Source organism: Pezoporus occidentalis, unplaced genomic scaffold, assembly GCF_034315485.1.
Source record: "Pezoporus occidentalis ecotype Australia unplaced genomic scaffold, CSIRO_AGI_Poc_V1 ctg28, whole genome shotgun sequence".
In the NCBI taxonomy this organism is placed as follows: Eukaryota; Metazoa; Chordata; class Aves; order Psittaciformes; family Psittacidae; genus Pezoporus; species Pezoporus occidentalis.
The window spans coordinates 2,221,194-2,235,074 of record NW_026914718.1 but is presented as its reverse complement, the minus strand read 5'-3'; the positions used below and the strand labels follow the sequence as shown (position 1 = coordinate 2,235,074).

The 13,881-nt window shown below is 39.8% G+C and overlaps 1 protein-coding gene across 6 annotated transcripts in view; it reads left to right on the top strand.

Annotated features, from left to right (window-relative positions):
* The window catches only part of CNTNAP2 (contactin associated protein 2), a 1,014,729-nt gene that overhangs the window by 684,275 nt on the left and 316,573 nt on the right, over window positions 1-13,881 (top strand). For all 6 annotated transcript variants that reach the window (XM_062625371.1, XM_062625372.1, XM_062625373.1 and 3 more), the window contains one exon: window positions 11,682-11,801. In XM_062625371.1, coding sequence (XP_062481355.1) covers window positions 11,682-11,801 — 120 coding nt within the window. The remainder of the gene's footprint in view (window positions 1-11,681; window positions 11,802-13,881) is intronic.

The window sequence follows — 13,881 nt, the reverse complement described above, 5'->3', positions numbered from 1 at the left end:
CTATGTAACATGTACTCAATTGTACATCTGGCCCTATTCATTTCACTGGAACATACAGTCTGTCTTTGAATCTCCATCTTGCAAATTTTTAAGCCCATGGATGCCTCTGTAGCTTTTATGTTACCTCACTTATGACATCCATATTCCCTAATCACTTGTTTAGAAAACTTTAACTTCTCTTGTGTCTGTGGTTGCTTTATTACATGTTTTCAATATACTTTTAGGTTCAGAAGGATCTAGTAGTAGATGCTCTAAACCAGAGGAAAACAAAACATGCTGTTTGCCACTAATGCTTCGAAACATTACATATATCATTGCATTTCTCAGGCTAAATGAGCTACAAGGACTTGTTACGGCTTTCTGAAATTTTTAGCCATGCCTCTCCTTTTCAAAACCCCTTCTGTTTTCCCCGTTTTCATGTTGCTCAGTTTCTTTGTGGTTGTGTATCAGCCTTGACAGTTTGTTTTCCTACTTTTGTCTTTCCTGCTCTAATCATCTGCTCTGAATTTTTTTTCTCTTCAGCCAGTCTTTGTTCTTGTTTTCTTGCAGCAGTCTGGATGATCATCATCAAACAGTTTCTACAAATTAGAAAGCTCTGCTGGACAAAAGCTGGGAGCTTCATCCACATCTTGATCACTTGAGCTACTTGTCAGGCAGTATGTTGCTGGTCACAGAGGGGGGAGATGTCCTGCGTATCAGCATAGCCAAGTACAACCCACAAGGTCAGGGCTGTGTAAGATGTTAATTGCAGCCATAAATAAAAGGGGAAATGGCTCCAGGAGGGGTAAATCCATTATTAGGACAAGCAGAGTTATCCAGAACTTTCCAGGTCCCCACAGTTAAGTCCCCTTGATCTCACCCTCAGAGACACCCTGTTCCTCTCACATCCAGAGCTGATGCTTGGAGACCCACTCACCCCTGCTTGCTCCTAGGGTACTTCACTAGCTTGCTGCCTAGTTCAGCTTGATATTCAGTAGCCATCATACACTCACACAGCTGCTCTTGCTCCAGTGACTGGCACCATGGACACAGGGACCCTCTGGCCTGTGGTCTGCTGCAGCTGCTGGTACCTACACCCTCATACACAGAATTGAGATCCCCTTGCCCAGGAAAGATGTAGAAAGGAATTTAATGAGAAAGCAAGACAGACTGTGCTGATCAGCTGAAGGGCACAACCAGGCAAGCATACTGGCCAATTTTTACACTTGCCTCTCTTTTTCAGACTTTCCTTCTCCAAATCGCCTAACCATCTCCCTTTCCCTGCCTTTGCTTCTGCCCCTAGTCATCCTGTAAGTCCTGTGCAATCCTGAGCTATGTTTTGTGTGTATCCTGTGATGTGTCCTGCCCCTAAGCAGCAATGTCCTTAGTTTGAAAGATGTTCAGAGAGCTGCTCCCAGTGACCCACAGTGATGGGCTCCATGCCCAGACACTGGAGCTGAGGCTTTGCCGGGGCAGCTGCAGGCAGGTTGGTTGTTGCTTGGGAGTCCTTGACTTGGGCCAGTCTCTGGGCCTTTGGGCTGATGGCTCCTGAGATGGACCTGGGAGCAGCCTGCCAGGGTATTGTTTGGGCTTCTCCCCTGCTATTGCATCTCGGAGCTCCTCTGTGGCTGTGCAGATCAACTTTTCTCACAGAACCTGACCCTTTCACCATACTCTTATCCCCTCAGTAGGTACTGTGAATGAATACTCTACAGTGTACTGCTGAAACACATCCCAAAGAGTGCATGCCAGCCAGGACAACCTCCTGGGTACCTGTCTAACAGGTTACTAATTTCACAGCTCATCCATTATGTGCAAAAGATGTGAAAATGGTAGGTTGCCAGGGCACAGTCATTGGAGAGAAAACATGAAAAAAGGGACATGGAGCAGATGTTTCTGCTGGTATTTCTGTGGCAGTTGGAAGAGTTGAATTGTGTTGGCACTGCGAGTTGCTTAGTGATTAATCGAATTGACAGAGATGATGCATTGGTTCTGAATTGGTGTCATGTTGATAGAGGACATTTTGATTGATATAATGTAAATGCTGATATGAGCATTTGTTTCTGTAATGTTTTAGTTCTTTTCTGTTGGAAATCAGTGCTGGGCTCCTTTGGAAAAGCCTTTTTGGTCAAGTGTTTGTGTGCATAGCAGTTGTTTTGCAGGTAAGCTGCTGTTTGGTGTGGTTTGTAGCTTTTCAAACATAAGCTTTTCATGTGAGGTTTTTAAAAAAATCTTATTTTATTTAACATGGGGCTTTCTAATCACTCAGTTTTACTCAAGTAAAATTTCAATTGAGTAATACACCCAAGTGAGGTACCGTGTTTTCCTTCACAGGATTTCTGGTTGCAATAGATACAAAAATGGGGAGCTGGGATGAAGGGAAAAGGGGCAGGAAATGGTGAAAATTGCAGCTGTAAAAATTAGACTTAATTAGACTTAATTACAGTCTTTGAAATAAGCATGGAAATAATGTATTTTGGGATTAATAATCATGAATAAGCAAAACCTGGTACTATAAATTTGTAAAGCTCTGTTATGAGAATATCTTTGTGCAGCTGAGCATTATCTAACATTGAGGAAGGTCAGACAGATCAAGTGCTCTGATACGCAAGACAGGAAAGAACTAGCATGAACTTGATGGGGAAGTATCTCTGGGTTTAATCTGTGGCTTTGCTATTTGTAGCCACTTACAGAAATCTTGTATTAAAATAGGAATCCAGGTATCTTTTAGCTTTGACCTAAATTTACTGGAGTCATCTCCCCTACTTTGGCCTGTATAGAATTTGCTGAGGTTTTCATTTGTATATCTTGCTATACCTTAATAGTGCAAACAAGGATTTATGTTACACAGCTGGGAATGTGTCAATCCAGGCTTTTACCTTGACTCCTCTTTTCCATTGCCCTGGCAATACAGAGTAAGTGGGAGCAGATAATCATACATGAGGAATATGGATTTTTCACACTTGGTTTTTACACCAACCTTGAAGCCTTTAGCATGGGAGAGAGGGATAGGAGAGAAGGGGGCAAGATGTATTGCCAGTGTTGTTCCTGTTGTCTCCCAGCTGGAGAAGACTCAAACAAGCTTCGGGCAGCTTTGAAGCTTCCTGTGGCTGGGACCAGTGCAAGACCAGCACAAGCAGGGTGAATGTTTCTCTGACAGCCTCCCCCTCAGATGCAGTGCCCAGTAATGCTACACAACATGCCAGATCACCTGGATTTAAGATGAAAGTGTGCCTTCCTTGGAGACGTTTTGCATGACTTGCAGTTCTCCCTTTCAAATGCTTTTACTCTGAACAGTGTTTATTTATTTCAGGCACAAAGACCCATGCCAGAATGCAGCTGGTTTGAGGTTTTTTAATGTCTTGTGTATCCTTGAATGATTTGATTCCCAAAAGCACCTTGTGAAAAATTGGTGTCTAATTATACTTCTTTCTGGTGATATCTGTAGGCTGACACTGCTACAAGGATGCTAATTGCCTAATCTATGGCTTCTAATTTAAAATCACTGCTAAATTTGTTTAAAAATCCATTCTGGATTTAAATTAATTTCTCTCTGCCCTCCATTCCCCAGCCCAAAGCAAAGAAAGAGCTAAGATAAGAGAGAAAAAGAAGTATCTTTGCTTTTGCCGTAAATGGGCTGTTTTTCTTATGTATTCATAGCAAATTCCTGAGTTGCAGTACTGTATGGTAACTCAAATGACAGTTTTCACCCCCACAGTAGTAACTTTATCCTAGTGGCAAATAAATGGCAAATAAAGTAGTGCTCTCTTACTTTGGTGGCGACCTCTCTACATTCTTCCCTTTATTACCGCAATGGTAATTGTCTTGTTTGTAGCTTACAAAAATGAGCCTAGAGTCAACTTTATACAAACATGGCAATTTTCCATGTATATTTTGATGTTATGTTCTGTTTCTATGGGGCAGATTGGAATATTGAGCTAATAATGAGAGTTCTTTACAAGTTCATTAGCTCACAGTAGAAGGCAAAGGGAGAGTGTGAGGCGGATACAGCAGCTGGGGAGGTGTCAGTCCATAATTTCAGAGTGTTAAGAAGGCTGAAGCTTAGATCAGTGGCAGCAGGAAGAGGGCTTATGCTCAGTCACAAAGGGGCTTTGCTGTTGGGAAGTTTTAGTCACAAAGGGGCTTTGCTGTTGGGAAGCATTTTAGCCAGTGCAGCAGCAGACAGCAGTGTACAGGAGCCCAGCCATAAAGTGCTAAAACTCCTTCTGTTGGCTTTTGTTCCCAAATTTTTTGAAGTGTGCATATGTGTATTTCTTAAATTTATATAATATATATTATATTAAATAGATGTATAATATATGTATACTTAAAGAATGACCTTTTGGAAGCTGTTTTCAGGATTTTGAAATGCAGAGCAACTGAGCAATGGGAGGCACTGTGCTTAGGAGGGGTTAACCACCTGTAGAAGCAGAGGTTGAGGAAAACTGCTTTTCTGGTTTTGGGTTGTGGGTTTGGGGTTTTTTCACTTCTGTAGAAGTGGGCTTTGTTGCTGGCTTATTTACCTTGTAGTTAACTTCCTGTGCTTCCACGAATGAGGGAAACACTGTTTTGGGAAGAGTTGTCAGAGGTGTAGCTTGTGGGATGTGCAAATCCTGCTGTGCTGGGCATTGTCCACTTCTGTATGCTGAGTTTCATGAAAAAATGAGAGAGTTCAGAGCAGAGCAAGAATATTCTAGCACCTAGAAAACACAGCCTGTGGCCAAGATGAATAAACTAGGTGTTTTTAATGTAGAGAAGAGGTTCGTATCTGCAGATAGACAAAAGATGGCTGCAAGGAGGAGTACTGTAAGTTGTTATCAAATTCATGGTGGATAGGAAGAGAAATGAGGAGTTTAAATTGCAGCAGAGCAGCCTCATGGTATAGAGTGAGTGGGATAAATTCTGATGCTGAAGGGCTGGTGGAACTCTAAGTTGCCTCAGTGGGTTGAGGAATTCAATCACGGGAGATCTGGAGCAAGAATATGTCAGCAATGGCAACATGGGTGTAATTGAGCTTTTCTGGGAGATGGATTAGGTGATCTTTGAGGTTCATCCCAGCCATGTGATTCTGCTGTTACATTGATTATGCTCTTGATAAAGATCCTGCTTTTTTTTTCCTGGCACTTGTTTTTTATTTATTGCTTAAAAAACAATTTGAGCAATTGAACTGCCTTTTCCCAGAACATGTAGTGGAATGATGTTAAGAGTAACAGAACTAAACCCTTAGGCTTCTATTAACTTGTACTTGAACTGCCATGAGTAAAATAGTAGTGTAGTGTGTGATAGTCTCTTGCTAATCTCACTTGGGCACAGTGAAAAAGGATGGTGTTTTGAGCTCTTAGAATTCATGTGTTTGTGCTAGCCAACTGTGAGAGCAAACCAGGGGTTCATACAATGATTGTATCCCAGAAAACAGTCACATCTGTTTCATTCTGAAGGTGTGTGAAGACGCCAGATGTACTTTTGGGACCTGTAATAGCTCAGCATCTGTCTGTGGAGGTAACCTAGTCATAGTTAAGAAGTAGTGCTTAATAATTATGTAGCAGGCAAAAATAGCAAGAAAAAGATCCTAAAAAGTCTTGGCTACCCAAGAACCTTCTCTGTGCAGGATTGGGTTGTGTTTGATGCTTTTAATGGTTTGGGGCTCTTTTAGGTAAGTGTGCTTACACTTGGGAACATAAGTTGAAGCATATTGAAACAGCTCAAAACATCTTACTTATATGTGCAGTTCTGCATTGGAATGTCACCATTCTTCAGCTTTAATTTCCTCTTTCTGTCACTGTTTGATTGAGGGGTTTTGGATGATGGTCGTGGGTGGTTCTCCTTGGATTTTGATCTGTAATTTGGTTTACATTTCAGCTCTTATAGCTGAAGGTGTTGGGAGCTTTTGTAAAGTGACAGCCTGAAAAAGTTGGAAGGGGTGAACAGGAATGTTCAGCTGAAGTTCCCAACCATATTTACTTTGCCACCAGCAAATGAACAAGGGCACTCTTAGTGTTTGGCAGTCTGGCAAAAGGTACTTCAGAAAACCTTTCAAACTAGCAATAATCAAGATCATATATGGTTCTACACATGAGTAAACCTTTCATTAAGCTTTCAGTTTTGGGTTGTTTCATTTTGTAGGAAGGATAAGTACAATAGAATTGCAAACAGGAAAAGGGGGTATGTGTGCATGCATGGATATGATGTGGAGGGATTTCCATACCAAAAGTATACTTGCTGTATAAACATTGTTATAGATACATCCAATTTGTGGTAAAGCATAGGTAACTAAATGGCAATGCTGAGAACTTTTGTGTGTATCTGTGGATTTCTAGCAGTGCTTCCATCTGATTGTCATATTTGAAAGGGTTACCTCACTTTTCAAATGTTATGTGTAAAAGTAAGTACTTGTTCACACTTACTTTGTCTGATTTCAACATGTCTACCAAGTTTAGCTATAACTGGAGACTGAACTTTTTTACTTATTTTACTGTTCCAGTTCTTAGGCATTGTAAGGATGAGTTCCAAATACAAGAGTTTTATATCCAACTTTACAAAACTGGCAGATGCGAGTTTTGGTTATGATCCTTGCAGCAGTAATCCTACAGAGTAACGAGAATGTTGAATTAGGGTTGCATCCTGGTGGCTTTTTGTGGGGCTTTTAAAAAACATTTTAATGTACACGAAGCAGTAGAGCATGCCAGCAGCTTTGTGTGTTCAGAATGCAGATATGGAATTCCGAAGGCGTTCTGTTCTCATATGGAACCTTGAGTCATGGTGAGATTTCTAGTTCACTTAACCTACTTTAAAAAATGGTGACATTTCTCCACCATACAGCATTGGAATGCATGAGGGTAGGGGTAGGTTTGTTGCGCAGACAGACTGCCATTGGCAGAGCAGAAGCTTACAGTGTATGTATATTAACATTTTCAGTTTTGCAAGAGATGATCTGAATATATATTGTAATAAAGCAACATCCTTTTAAAATCAACTACAGGTATGGCATTGTGGTGTGCAGCTATTTCTTGAGAAGGTTGGGGGTTTCTTCCCCCTTCCTAGTCTGTTTGTGCTTTCAGCCCTTTTTAAGGGGCTGAGGAGTTGAAAGCAGCTTGAGTGGTATAAACCCAAGCACCTCACAGTCTATTTAGCTTTCAGGTTTTTTCGGGGAAGTTGAAAGTGATGGAGAGGTGTAGCTGGACTTTGTGGCTCTGATGTAGTGCCTACTTTGTTACTTTTACCATCATTTAATTCCATCAGTTCCTGGGAATCTGCACCTTTCCTATGCCCTTGTAAAGCTGAGATTTACTCCTGTATTAGGAGCAGTATAAAGGACTGTAGTCCCTGCAGAGACACATTCACTGACGGAATCAAAACATTATAACACATTCATTGTGTCACATAGTGCAGACTGTCATGCTAGGTCTTCTATTTGTAATGAGTTTTGGACTTGTAAAAGGAGGCTATTTGTCAGCCCTGTATTTAAAGCTGCCCTCTTATATAGTGATGCAGAAACTGTAGTTCACAGAGATGCTACTGAAACTCTATGGGAACATCATATAGGATGAGAGAGTTGATAAATCCTTTTTGTCATTTGGCTCTTCTGGCTTCTAGAGATTGCCAGCAGCTGTACCACCTGTGTGGGATAACTCTCTCTTGATCTTTATGCAAGTCAGAAAGTGAAACAGGAGTGAGAACATCTGCTTCCCTCAGCAAAGAGCCACTCAGCTCTAACAGAAGCTGACTTTTCCCAACCCCAACAGTCTGGAGCTAGGAAAAGCTATTCTGTAAAACTGGTTTTCTGAACCATTTGCTTCAAGTGTTTAAAATGGAGGATCCTAGAAACTCATAAATGAGTGTCTTCCTCAGCCCGTCGGCACCTCCAATTTGGGGTTCAGGTAAGCTGCAGGAGTGGAAAACAACCTGTGAAGAAATGCGAAATGAAAATGCGGTTAAGGTCTGCCTGGTTACAAGGGCCTTTGCTAGGTTTTGTTTCACTCTAAATTGTTCTCCCTTAATCTGCTTCCCGAGTCAATCTTTACTAACAGAAACTTCTCAAGCCCACTGTTGTGGATATTATCTTAGTCAATGTGAACTTCAAAATGCATTCATAGTTGCCTTTGTCAGCTGATTAAAATGACTGGATTTTCTGCCCAGACTAAGAAGCTTAATGTTTCCCATCAATAGTTAATTCATGTTGGAGGGTCTTTTTAAACATTTTACCTTATGTTACAACACAAGCCCTTTTAGATTTTAGCATAAAATGGATTTGGTTGTCTCTGCTTGAGCTGTATTATTCAGGTGATTAAACTTTAAAAAGACTATAGCATTTTTATTAAGCTCTTTCTGGTTTTGATTCTTTTCGCATGTGATTTTTACCTGACCATAAGACATTGGATCACTGTTCCGGCGAAGTTTTCACCTCTCAATAGCCACCTTGCTGTAGACAGCAGTGCAGTGTGACAGCATGTCAAGTTAAGAGTGAGGAAGCCATTCTGGATGTATTATGCTAGAAAGGGCTTATCTGGACATCAAGGCAAATGTGAGTTTTACTTTTGGAAGATTTTGAGGTTTAGCACTCTGGAAGTTCCTTAAAGTGTATACATTGGGTGTTTGGACCAACTACCAAGAAAGCAAATACACTTTGGCATTTTACTTCTGCTGGCTTGAAAAGCGGAGATCTATTGCCCTTGTGTCTTCAGTCCTTCAATTATGTGGAGATTTTCCCATCTTCCAGAAGTCAGCACTAAAAGACCCTTCTCTATATTTCTCTGCCTCCTTCTCCATGTGTAGAGATATGCAACCATTTCTCCTTATTCATATATGAGCACTGTAGACTTTATATCCAGATCTTGCATTTCATTTACTTTTGATTTCTTGGCTTTGTTAAATCTTTTGCTTGTTTATTGTAACCTTTATCAACTTTGATATTTGTGGTGGACTCTTCCTTGTTGTTGTATTCTGTTTTCCTTTTATTTTGTATTTTAATGTGCCCAGGTGACTTCTAAAACAATGTTTTTTATCTTTTCATCTATTCTAGGTGTTCTTTGGGTTTCATAATTTCTGTTTTCACCTGTTCATGTGTCTTACACATGACTGAACATTTCATGCGCATTTCAAAAGCCCATTAAAAAGGAGTATTGAATTAAAAGGTCATCCTGTGTTGTCTCCCTTTCTATGTCATGTTCTACACCTGTGACATCTTGCTATCATGTCTTACTGTTGTCCCTTTTGCTGTTGCCTTCTCTGCTTGCAAATTGCCGCTTTTGTTCTGCTGGTTCAGTTAGGGGCTACCGTTTGCCATCTGAAGTTAACAGAAAGTTCTCTTTCTGTCATCAAGTGTCTTCATTCACCAGAACATGATTGTTCACTGTTTTCTTACTGCATCTTGATTACCAGTTATTCTGTCAGTATACCAACTTCACTTACCCCTTCATTTTGTCCCTATACTCCTGTGAAGTGATTTCTGTCCTTGAGCTAGAACCCATCCATTCATTTACTTGCATTTTTAAGCTCCTTAAGTATGCAACTGCATATGGATAAAACCTGCCCAAACCCTATCACACGCTCCTGGCATTTCACAAGTTGAATGTAGACTATTTCACTCTTCTGTGTTTACTTGAGGCATTTTTACAGTTTGGTCTTTGACATAACATTGAAGCTTAGCAAATGCTGATATTCAGAAGCAGCCTGTTCTGTGCTGTAATTCTGATAACTACCTACTGTGCTTTCCTTTTCCCATTCCAGGAAAACCAAAGGAAGAATGTTGTATCTAAACCCTTTAACTTCCTGTAAAAAAATACTCAGTAGGGATAAATGAGTATCTGATTAACCAGTGTAACTTGGTGTTGTCTTCCATAGAATGCTTATCTCTGAACTGTGGCAGTATCTCCATACAAAGATTGTCCTGTCCTCTTGAAAAGAGCAAACCTAGAGTCACATGGCTCTATGTAAAGATGTGGATACTTCAGAGACAAAATTCCCTTGACTTTCTGTAAGAGTTTAGAAAATGAAAACAGCAGAACTTTTGGGAGATCATAAACATTATTTGTCATCTGTAATGCATCTGGTAAAATTTGAGATTTGCTATCACTACAACTGTACATGAACAGGGCTGGTATTCTGTGATTGTATTTAGGTAGCATGGAGAGAGTTAGAGAAATATTTCAAAAGAAAATTGGTTCTGAATCCCTTGGGAAATCTGCATGAAGTGTCTGAAAACAGGCAAAGAGTTTCCTTGATAATGAAGCAATTTGTTTAGTTTGGGGAGGAAGGGGAAATGGCTTGGAATATTTCACAATTAAAGTGTCTAACGATGTCTACTTTGTGTATACAAGTGACTTTAGACCCTGTAATGAACACAAAACCTTCCAGGAAATTCTTTCTCTTGTAGAATCAACAAGGTTATTGCTTTATATGCAATAACAGTTTTTAGCTTTGTATTCATGCCACATCTGAATTGGAGACTTTTTTAGCTCTGCTTTTCCTCCTGCATCTTTATAGTTGGAGGCCTCTAAATGCATGTGTGTGTTTGTGTGTGATCAGTCGCTCATCAGAGCCCAGTGAATCAGCTCATCCTTATGGACTTTTGAAATAAAGCCAGTCTTAGCCAGGAGATTGCTTGCAAGAATTGCCAACAAATTAGATGGAGTTTTAGAGTGGATATGAAGTCTGGTTAAACAAACATTGCATTTCCTTTAGCAGCTGATTGATTGATTCCAAACAAAAAAGCTGCACCATCTGTTCCTTGGAAAACAAAGCAGCATTACACATTCCTCCTCTTAAATACTGCATAGAAAAATATTTACATAGTTTACCAGTTATATGTATACAAACATGCCAACTTGTATAAACTACCAGTTTTACTGTTCCTATGCCTGAAATGATTTAATTCATTCATGTGTAATACACAACTTTGTAATAGTCATCTGTTTCAATGAGAATATGGGAGTTACTAGAAAAACTTCCACCTATAATGCTTATTATGCTGGAGCTATTAATCGTAACACAATTTGACAAGCAGTTTTATGACTTGAAATAAAAAACAGTATGGAGAGGTCAAGGAAAAAATAGAAGGAAAACTCCCTGCTAAAGCAATTAAACTTCCAGTAAATAGGGTGAAAGTTTAGACCTTGCTGGAACAGAGTATTATTTATGTAGATCAATAAAAGGGGAGCTGTAGAGCTGTGTAGAGACAAGTATTCCATATAGTGAGAAATTTCGGTTTTGAAACTTGATGTTATTCTGAGTTGTAATAAAACCTGAAAAATCCTAAAATTTACAGAAAGGAAACTGGGAAGCTTTTTTGGTGTATCTCCTAAAAGTATATTGTGTTAATGGAAGTGTCACCATTCATGATGTAAAGCTTAAACCACTGTATAAACAAAGTTCTGAACCAAAGTATTTTCAAGAATGGTTTAAAGATACTGTTAAAGTTTGGTTGTTCCTCCCCCTCCCACCCACCCTCTCCCCCAGCCAAGTTATTGGAATTCTCCTCCTACTCTGGCTTTCTGTCACATGCCAAAAGAATCAAATTGTGTGCCTCAAGCTTTTAATCACTTGTTTCTTTTGGAGAGATGCTTTGTTGGCTGTGAATGTCAGTGACATTACTTTAATCTCAAGGGTATAGTTCTTGTTATATAAATAAAGACAGTTCATTGTCATTATGGATTTTTTGCTCCAGGATATGAAGATACTTATTGTTGTGGTTTATTTCATTCCAGCCATTCATGAACTCTCTTGTGAAGCATACAAACACTTGGGCAAAACTTCGAATTACTACTGGATAGATCCAGATGGCAGTGGGGCACTGGGACCTTTGAAAGTTTACTGCAACATGACAGGTAAATGCATTGTATTTGCTAATTCAGTTTTGGGTGTGTTTTTTTTTTCTTTAATGTACTTGGGAGAAGGAGTCTGTTCATAATTTATATTTCTAAGCAAAAGGAAAATAATTGCTAAAAGCTTTTACATGAGAGAGGTCATCCAATCTGTAGTCACCATTCAGTGTAGTCTGAGCAAGGGAGTAGTTACCCATTCTATAAGCTGTGCAAATCAGAGCTATTACTTAGCCTTAACTGGCCTCTGTCCTCAGTGGTGCATCATCGTTTAAAATAAAGAGTAGATATATATGGCTATTAGGCAAAGTTATTGTGTATCAACGTATTTGTGGTTCAATAATGTCTGTTGTTCATGGAGTCCTGTAGAAGGCACAAATGTCAGACTTTCTTTCTGTCCAGGTATTGCTGACTGTCACATACCACCACAGGCAAGGAAGAGAAATTAATTACAAGTAAAAAACCAAACCATAGGTGTTACCTTTTTTTTGCCTGTTTGTCCTTTTAACTGGTGTTAGAAGAACATACCTTGTTTATCTTCTGACACCATGTATATAACTACACTAACTTCTTTTGGGCTTGTTTGGGGATTTCTACTTTTAACACTACTTTTGCATGAACAATTTCCCATCTTGGCATACTCATCAATGTGTCTTGGTCGTCTGTGTTGCCATGCTGAGGCAAAAAAGATGATAATGAAAAAAGGGGTCAGTTTTCTGCAATGGGGAGTGTATTATTTCTTTGGTCTGTTAATGCATGACAGTTGTGTCAGCACTTTTTCTGATACAAAATACTGAGTAACTGAGACAAGAGACATGTCTTCCAGCTTTCCCCCAAGTGTCTGCATAATGAGTCTGAATTTCAGTCTGTTTGCATTGAAAATCTGGCATACATGCAAGTCCTTGAACTTCAGCAACAAGAATGCAAAGGCACTATCATAAGTAGAAATGGCAGCTCTGTCTTTTTAGGGATCACAGTTCTGAAGTTCACATACCTCTTCCTGCAAGCAGAAACGTGTCTGAGCCTGTGGATGGGAGAGATTGAGAGGGACAGAGAGGGGAAAGCTGACTTGAAGGGGGATGAGTGGCACATGCAGCAGACCCCAGGTCAAGTGCCCATAGGTAGACAGCTTGTTGGAGAACAGATGGCCATTGTTTTGTGTTGCCATTAATGTTGCCTTTTTATAAAAAAAACATACCTAAAATAAGGCTGGTCTAAACTCTGGGAGTAACATCAGTCCTTCTTGGACTAGAGAGACAGGACTGCCAGTCTGTTCTGAGGCATAGGTGTAAAGGCAGTCTTTCAGATAAGTGGATCCTGTCCCATTTAGGCCTTTTAAAATCATAACTAGCACCTTGAACTGTATCAGTAGCTAACCAGGCAGGCACTGCAGGGAACAATGCCAAAAACTGCTGATAGATTATAGCCATTTCATCTCTTTAGGAGAACTGCTGTGTTCAGCCCTAGCTATAGCTTTTGAGTACTCTCAAAGGGTAACTTCATAAATTGAAAATAATACCACTCTAGTGGTGTCAGGCACAAAAAAGTACACCTATACAGTACTACAATGTTTCTCGTTCATGTTACTTATAAAGCAGCACATCCTAGTAGCTTGTGCAACGCTGGGAAGGAGATCATGAACACCAAGACAGATGATTTAGTGCTCATTCCCTTCATGTGGGTATGACACATGCTGTGGAAAAATGAGTTTCATGTGTTAACTGAATCGCTCTTATCAGCAACTCTTTCCTGCAAGAAAAAGACATCTTGCATTAATATCTGTGTAACTACTTGTCAATGTAAGAACCTAACAGATCTATTTCATCATTAAAATGCAAATGGCTGCAATAAATACGTGAAAATTAATGGGAAGTAATTTTAATCTCTGCTTCTAAAACAGCAGCAAAGAAAGGCTACTCTGACAATTGTTCTTGAATAGCTTAAAGCACGTCACCTACATATGTGCTGTGTAGTACCTACACATTGCAGCTATTAAAGCTTTCATTTTCATTTGATTGGGGGTTTGCTTTAGCACTGAAGACTGGAGGGTAAAGAGCTACTTTCTGAGGAGAACACTGACAACACC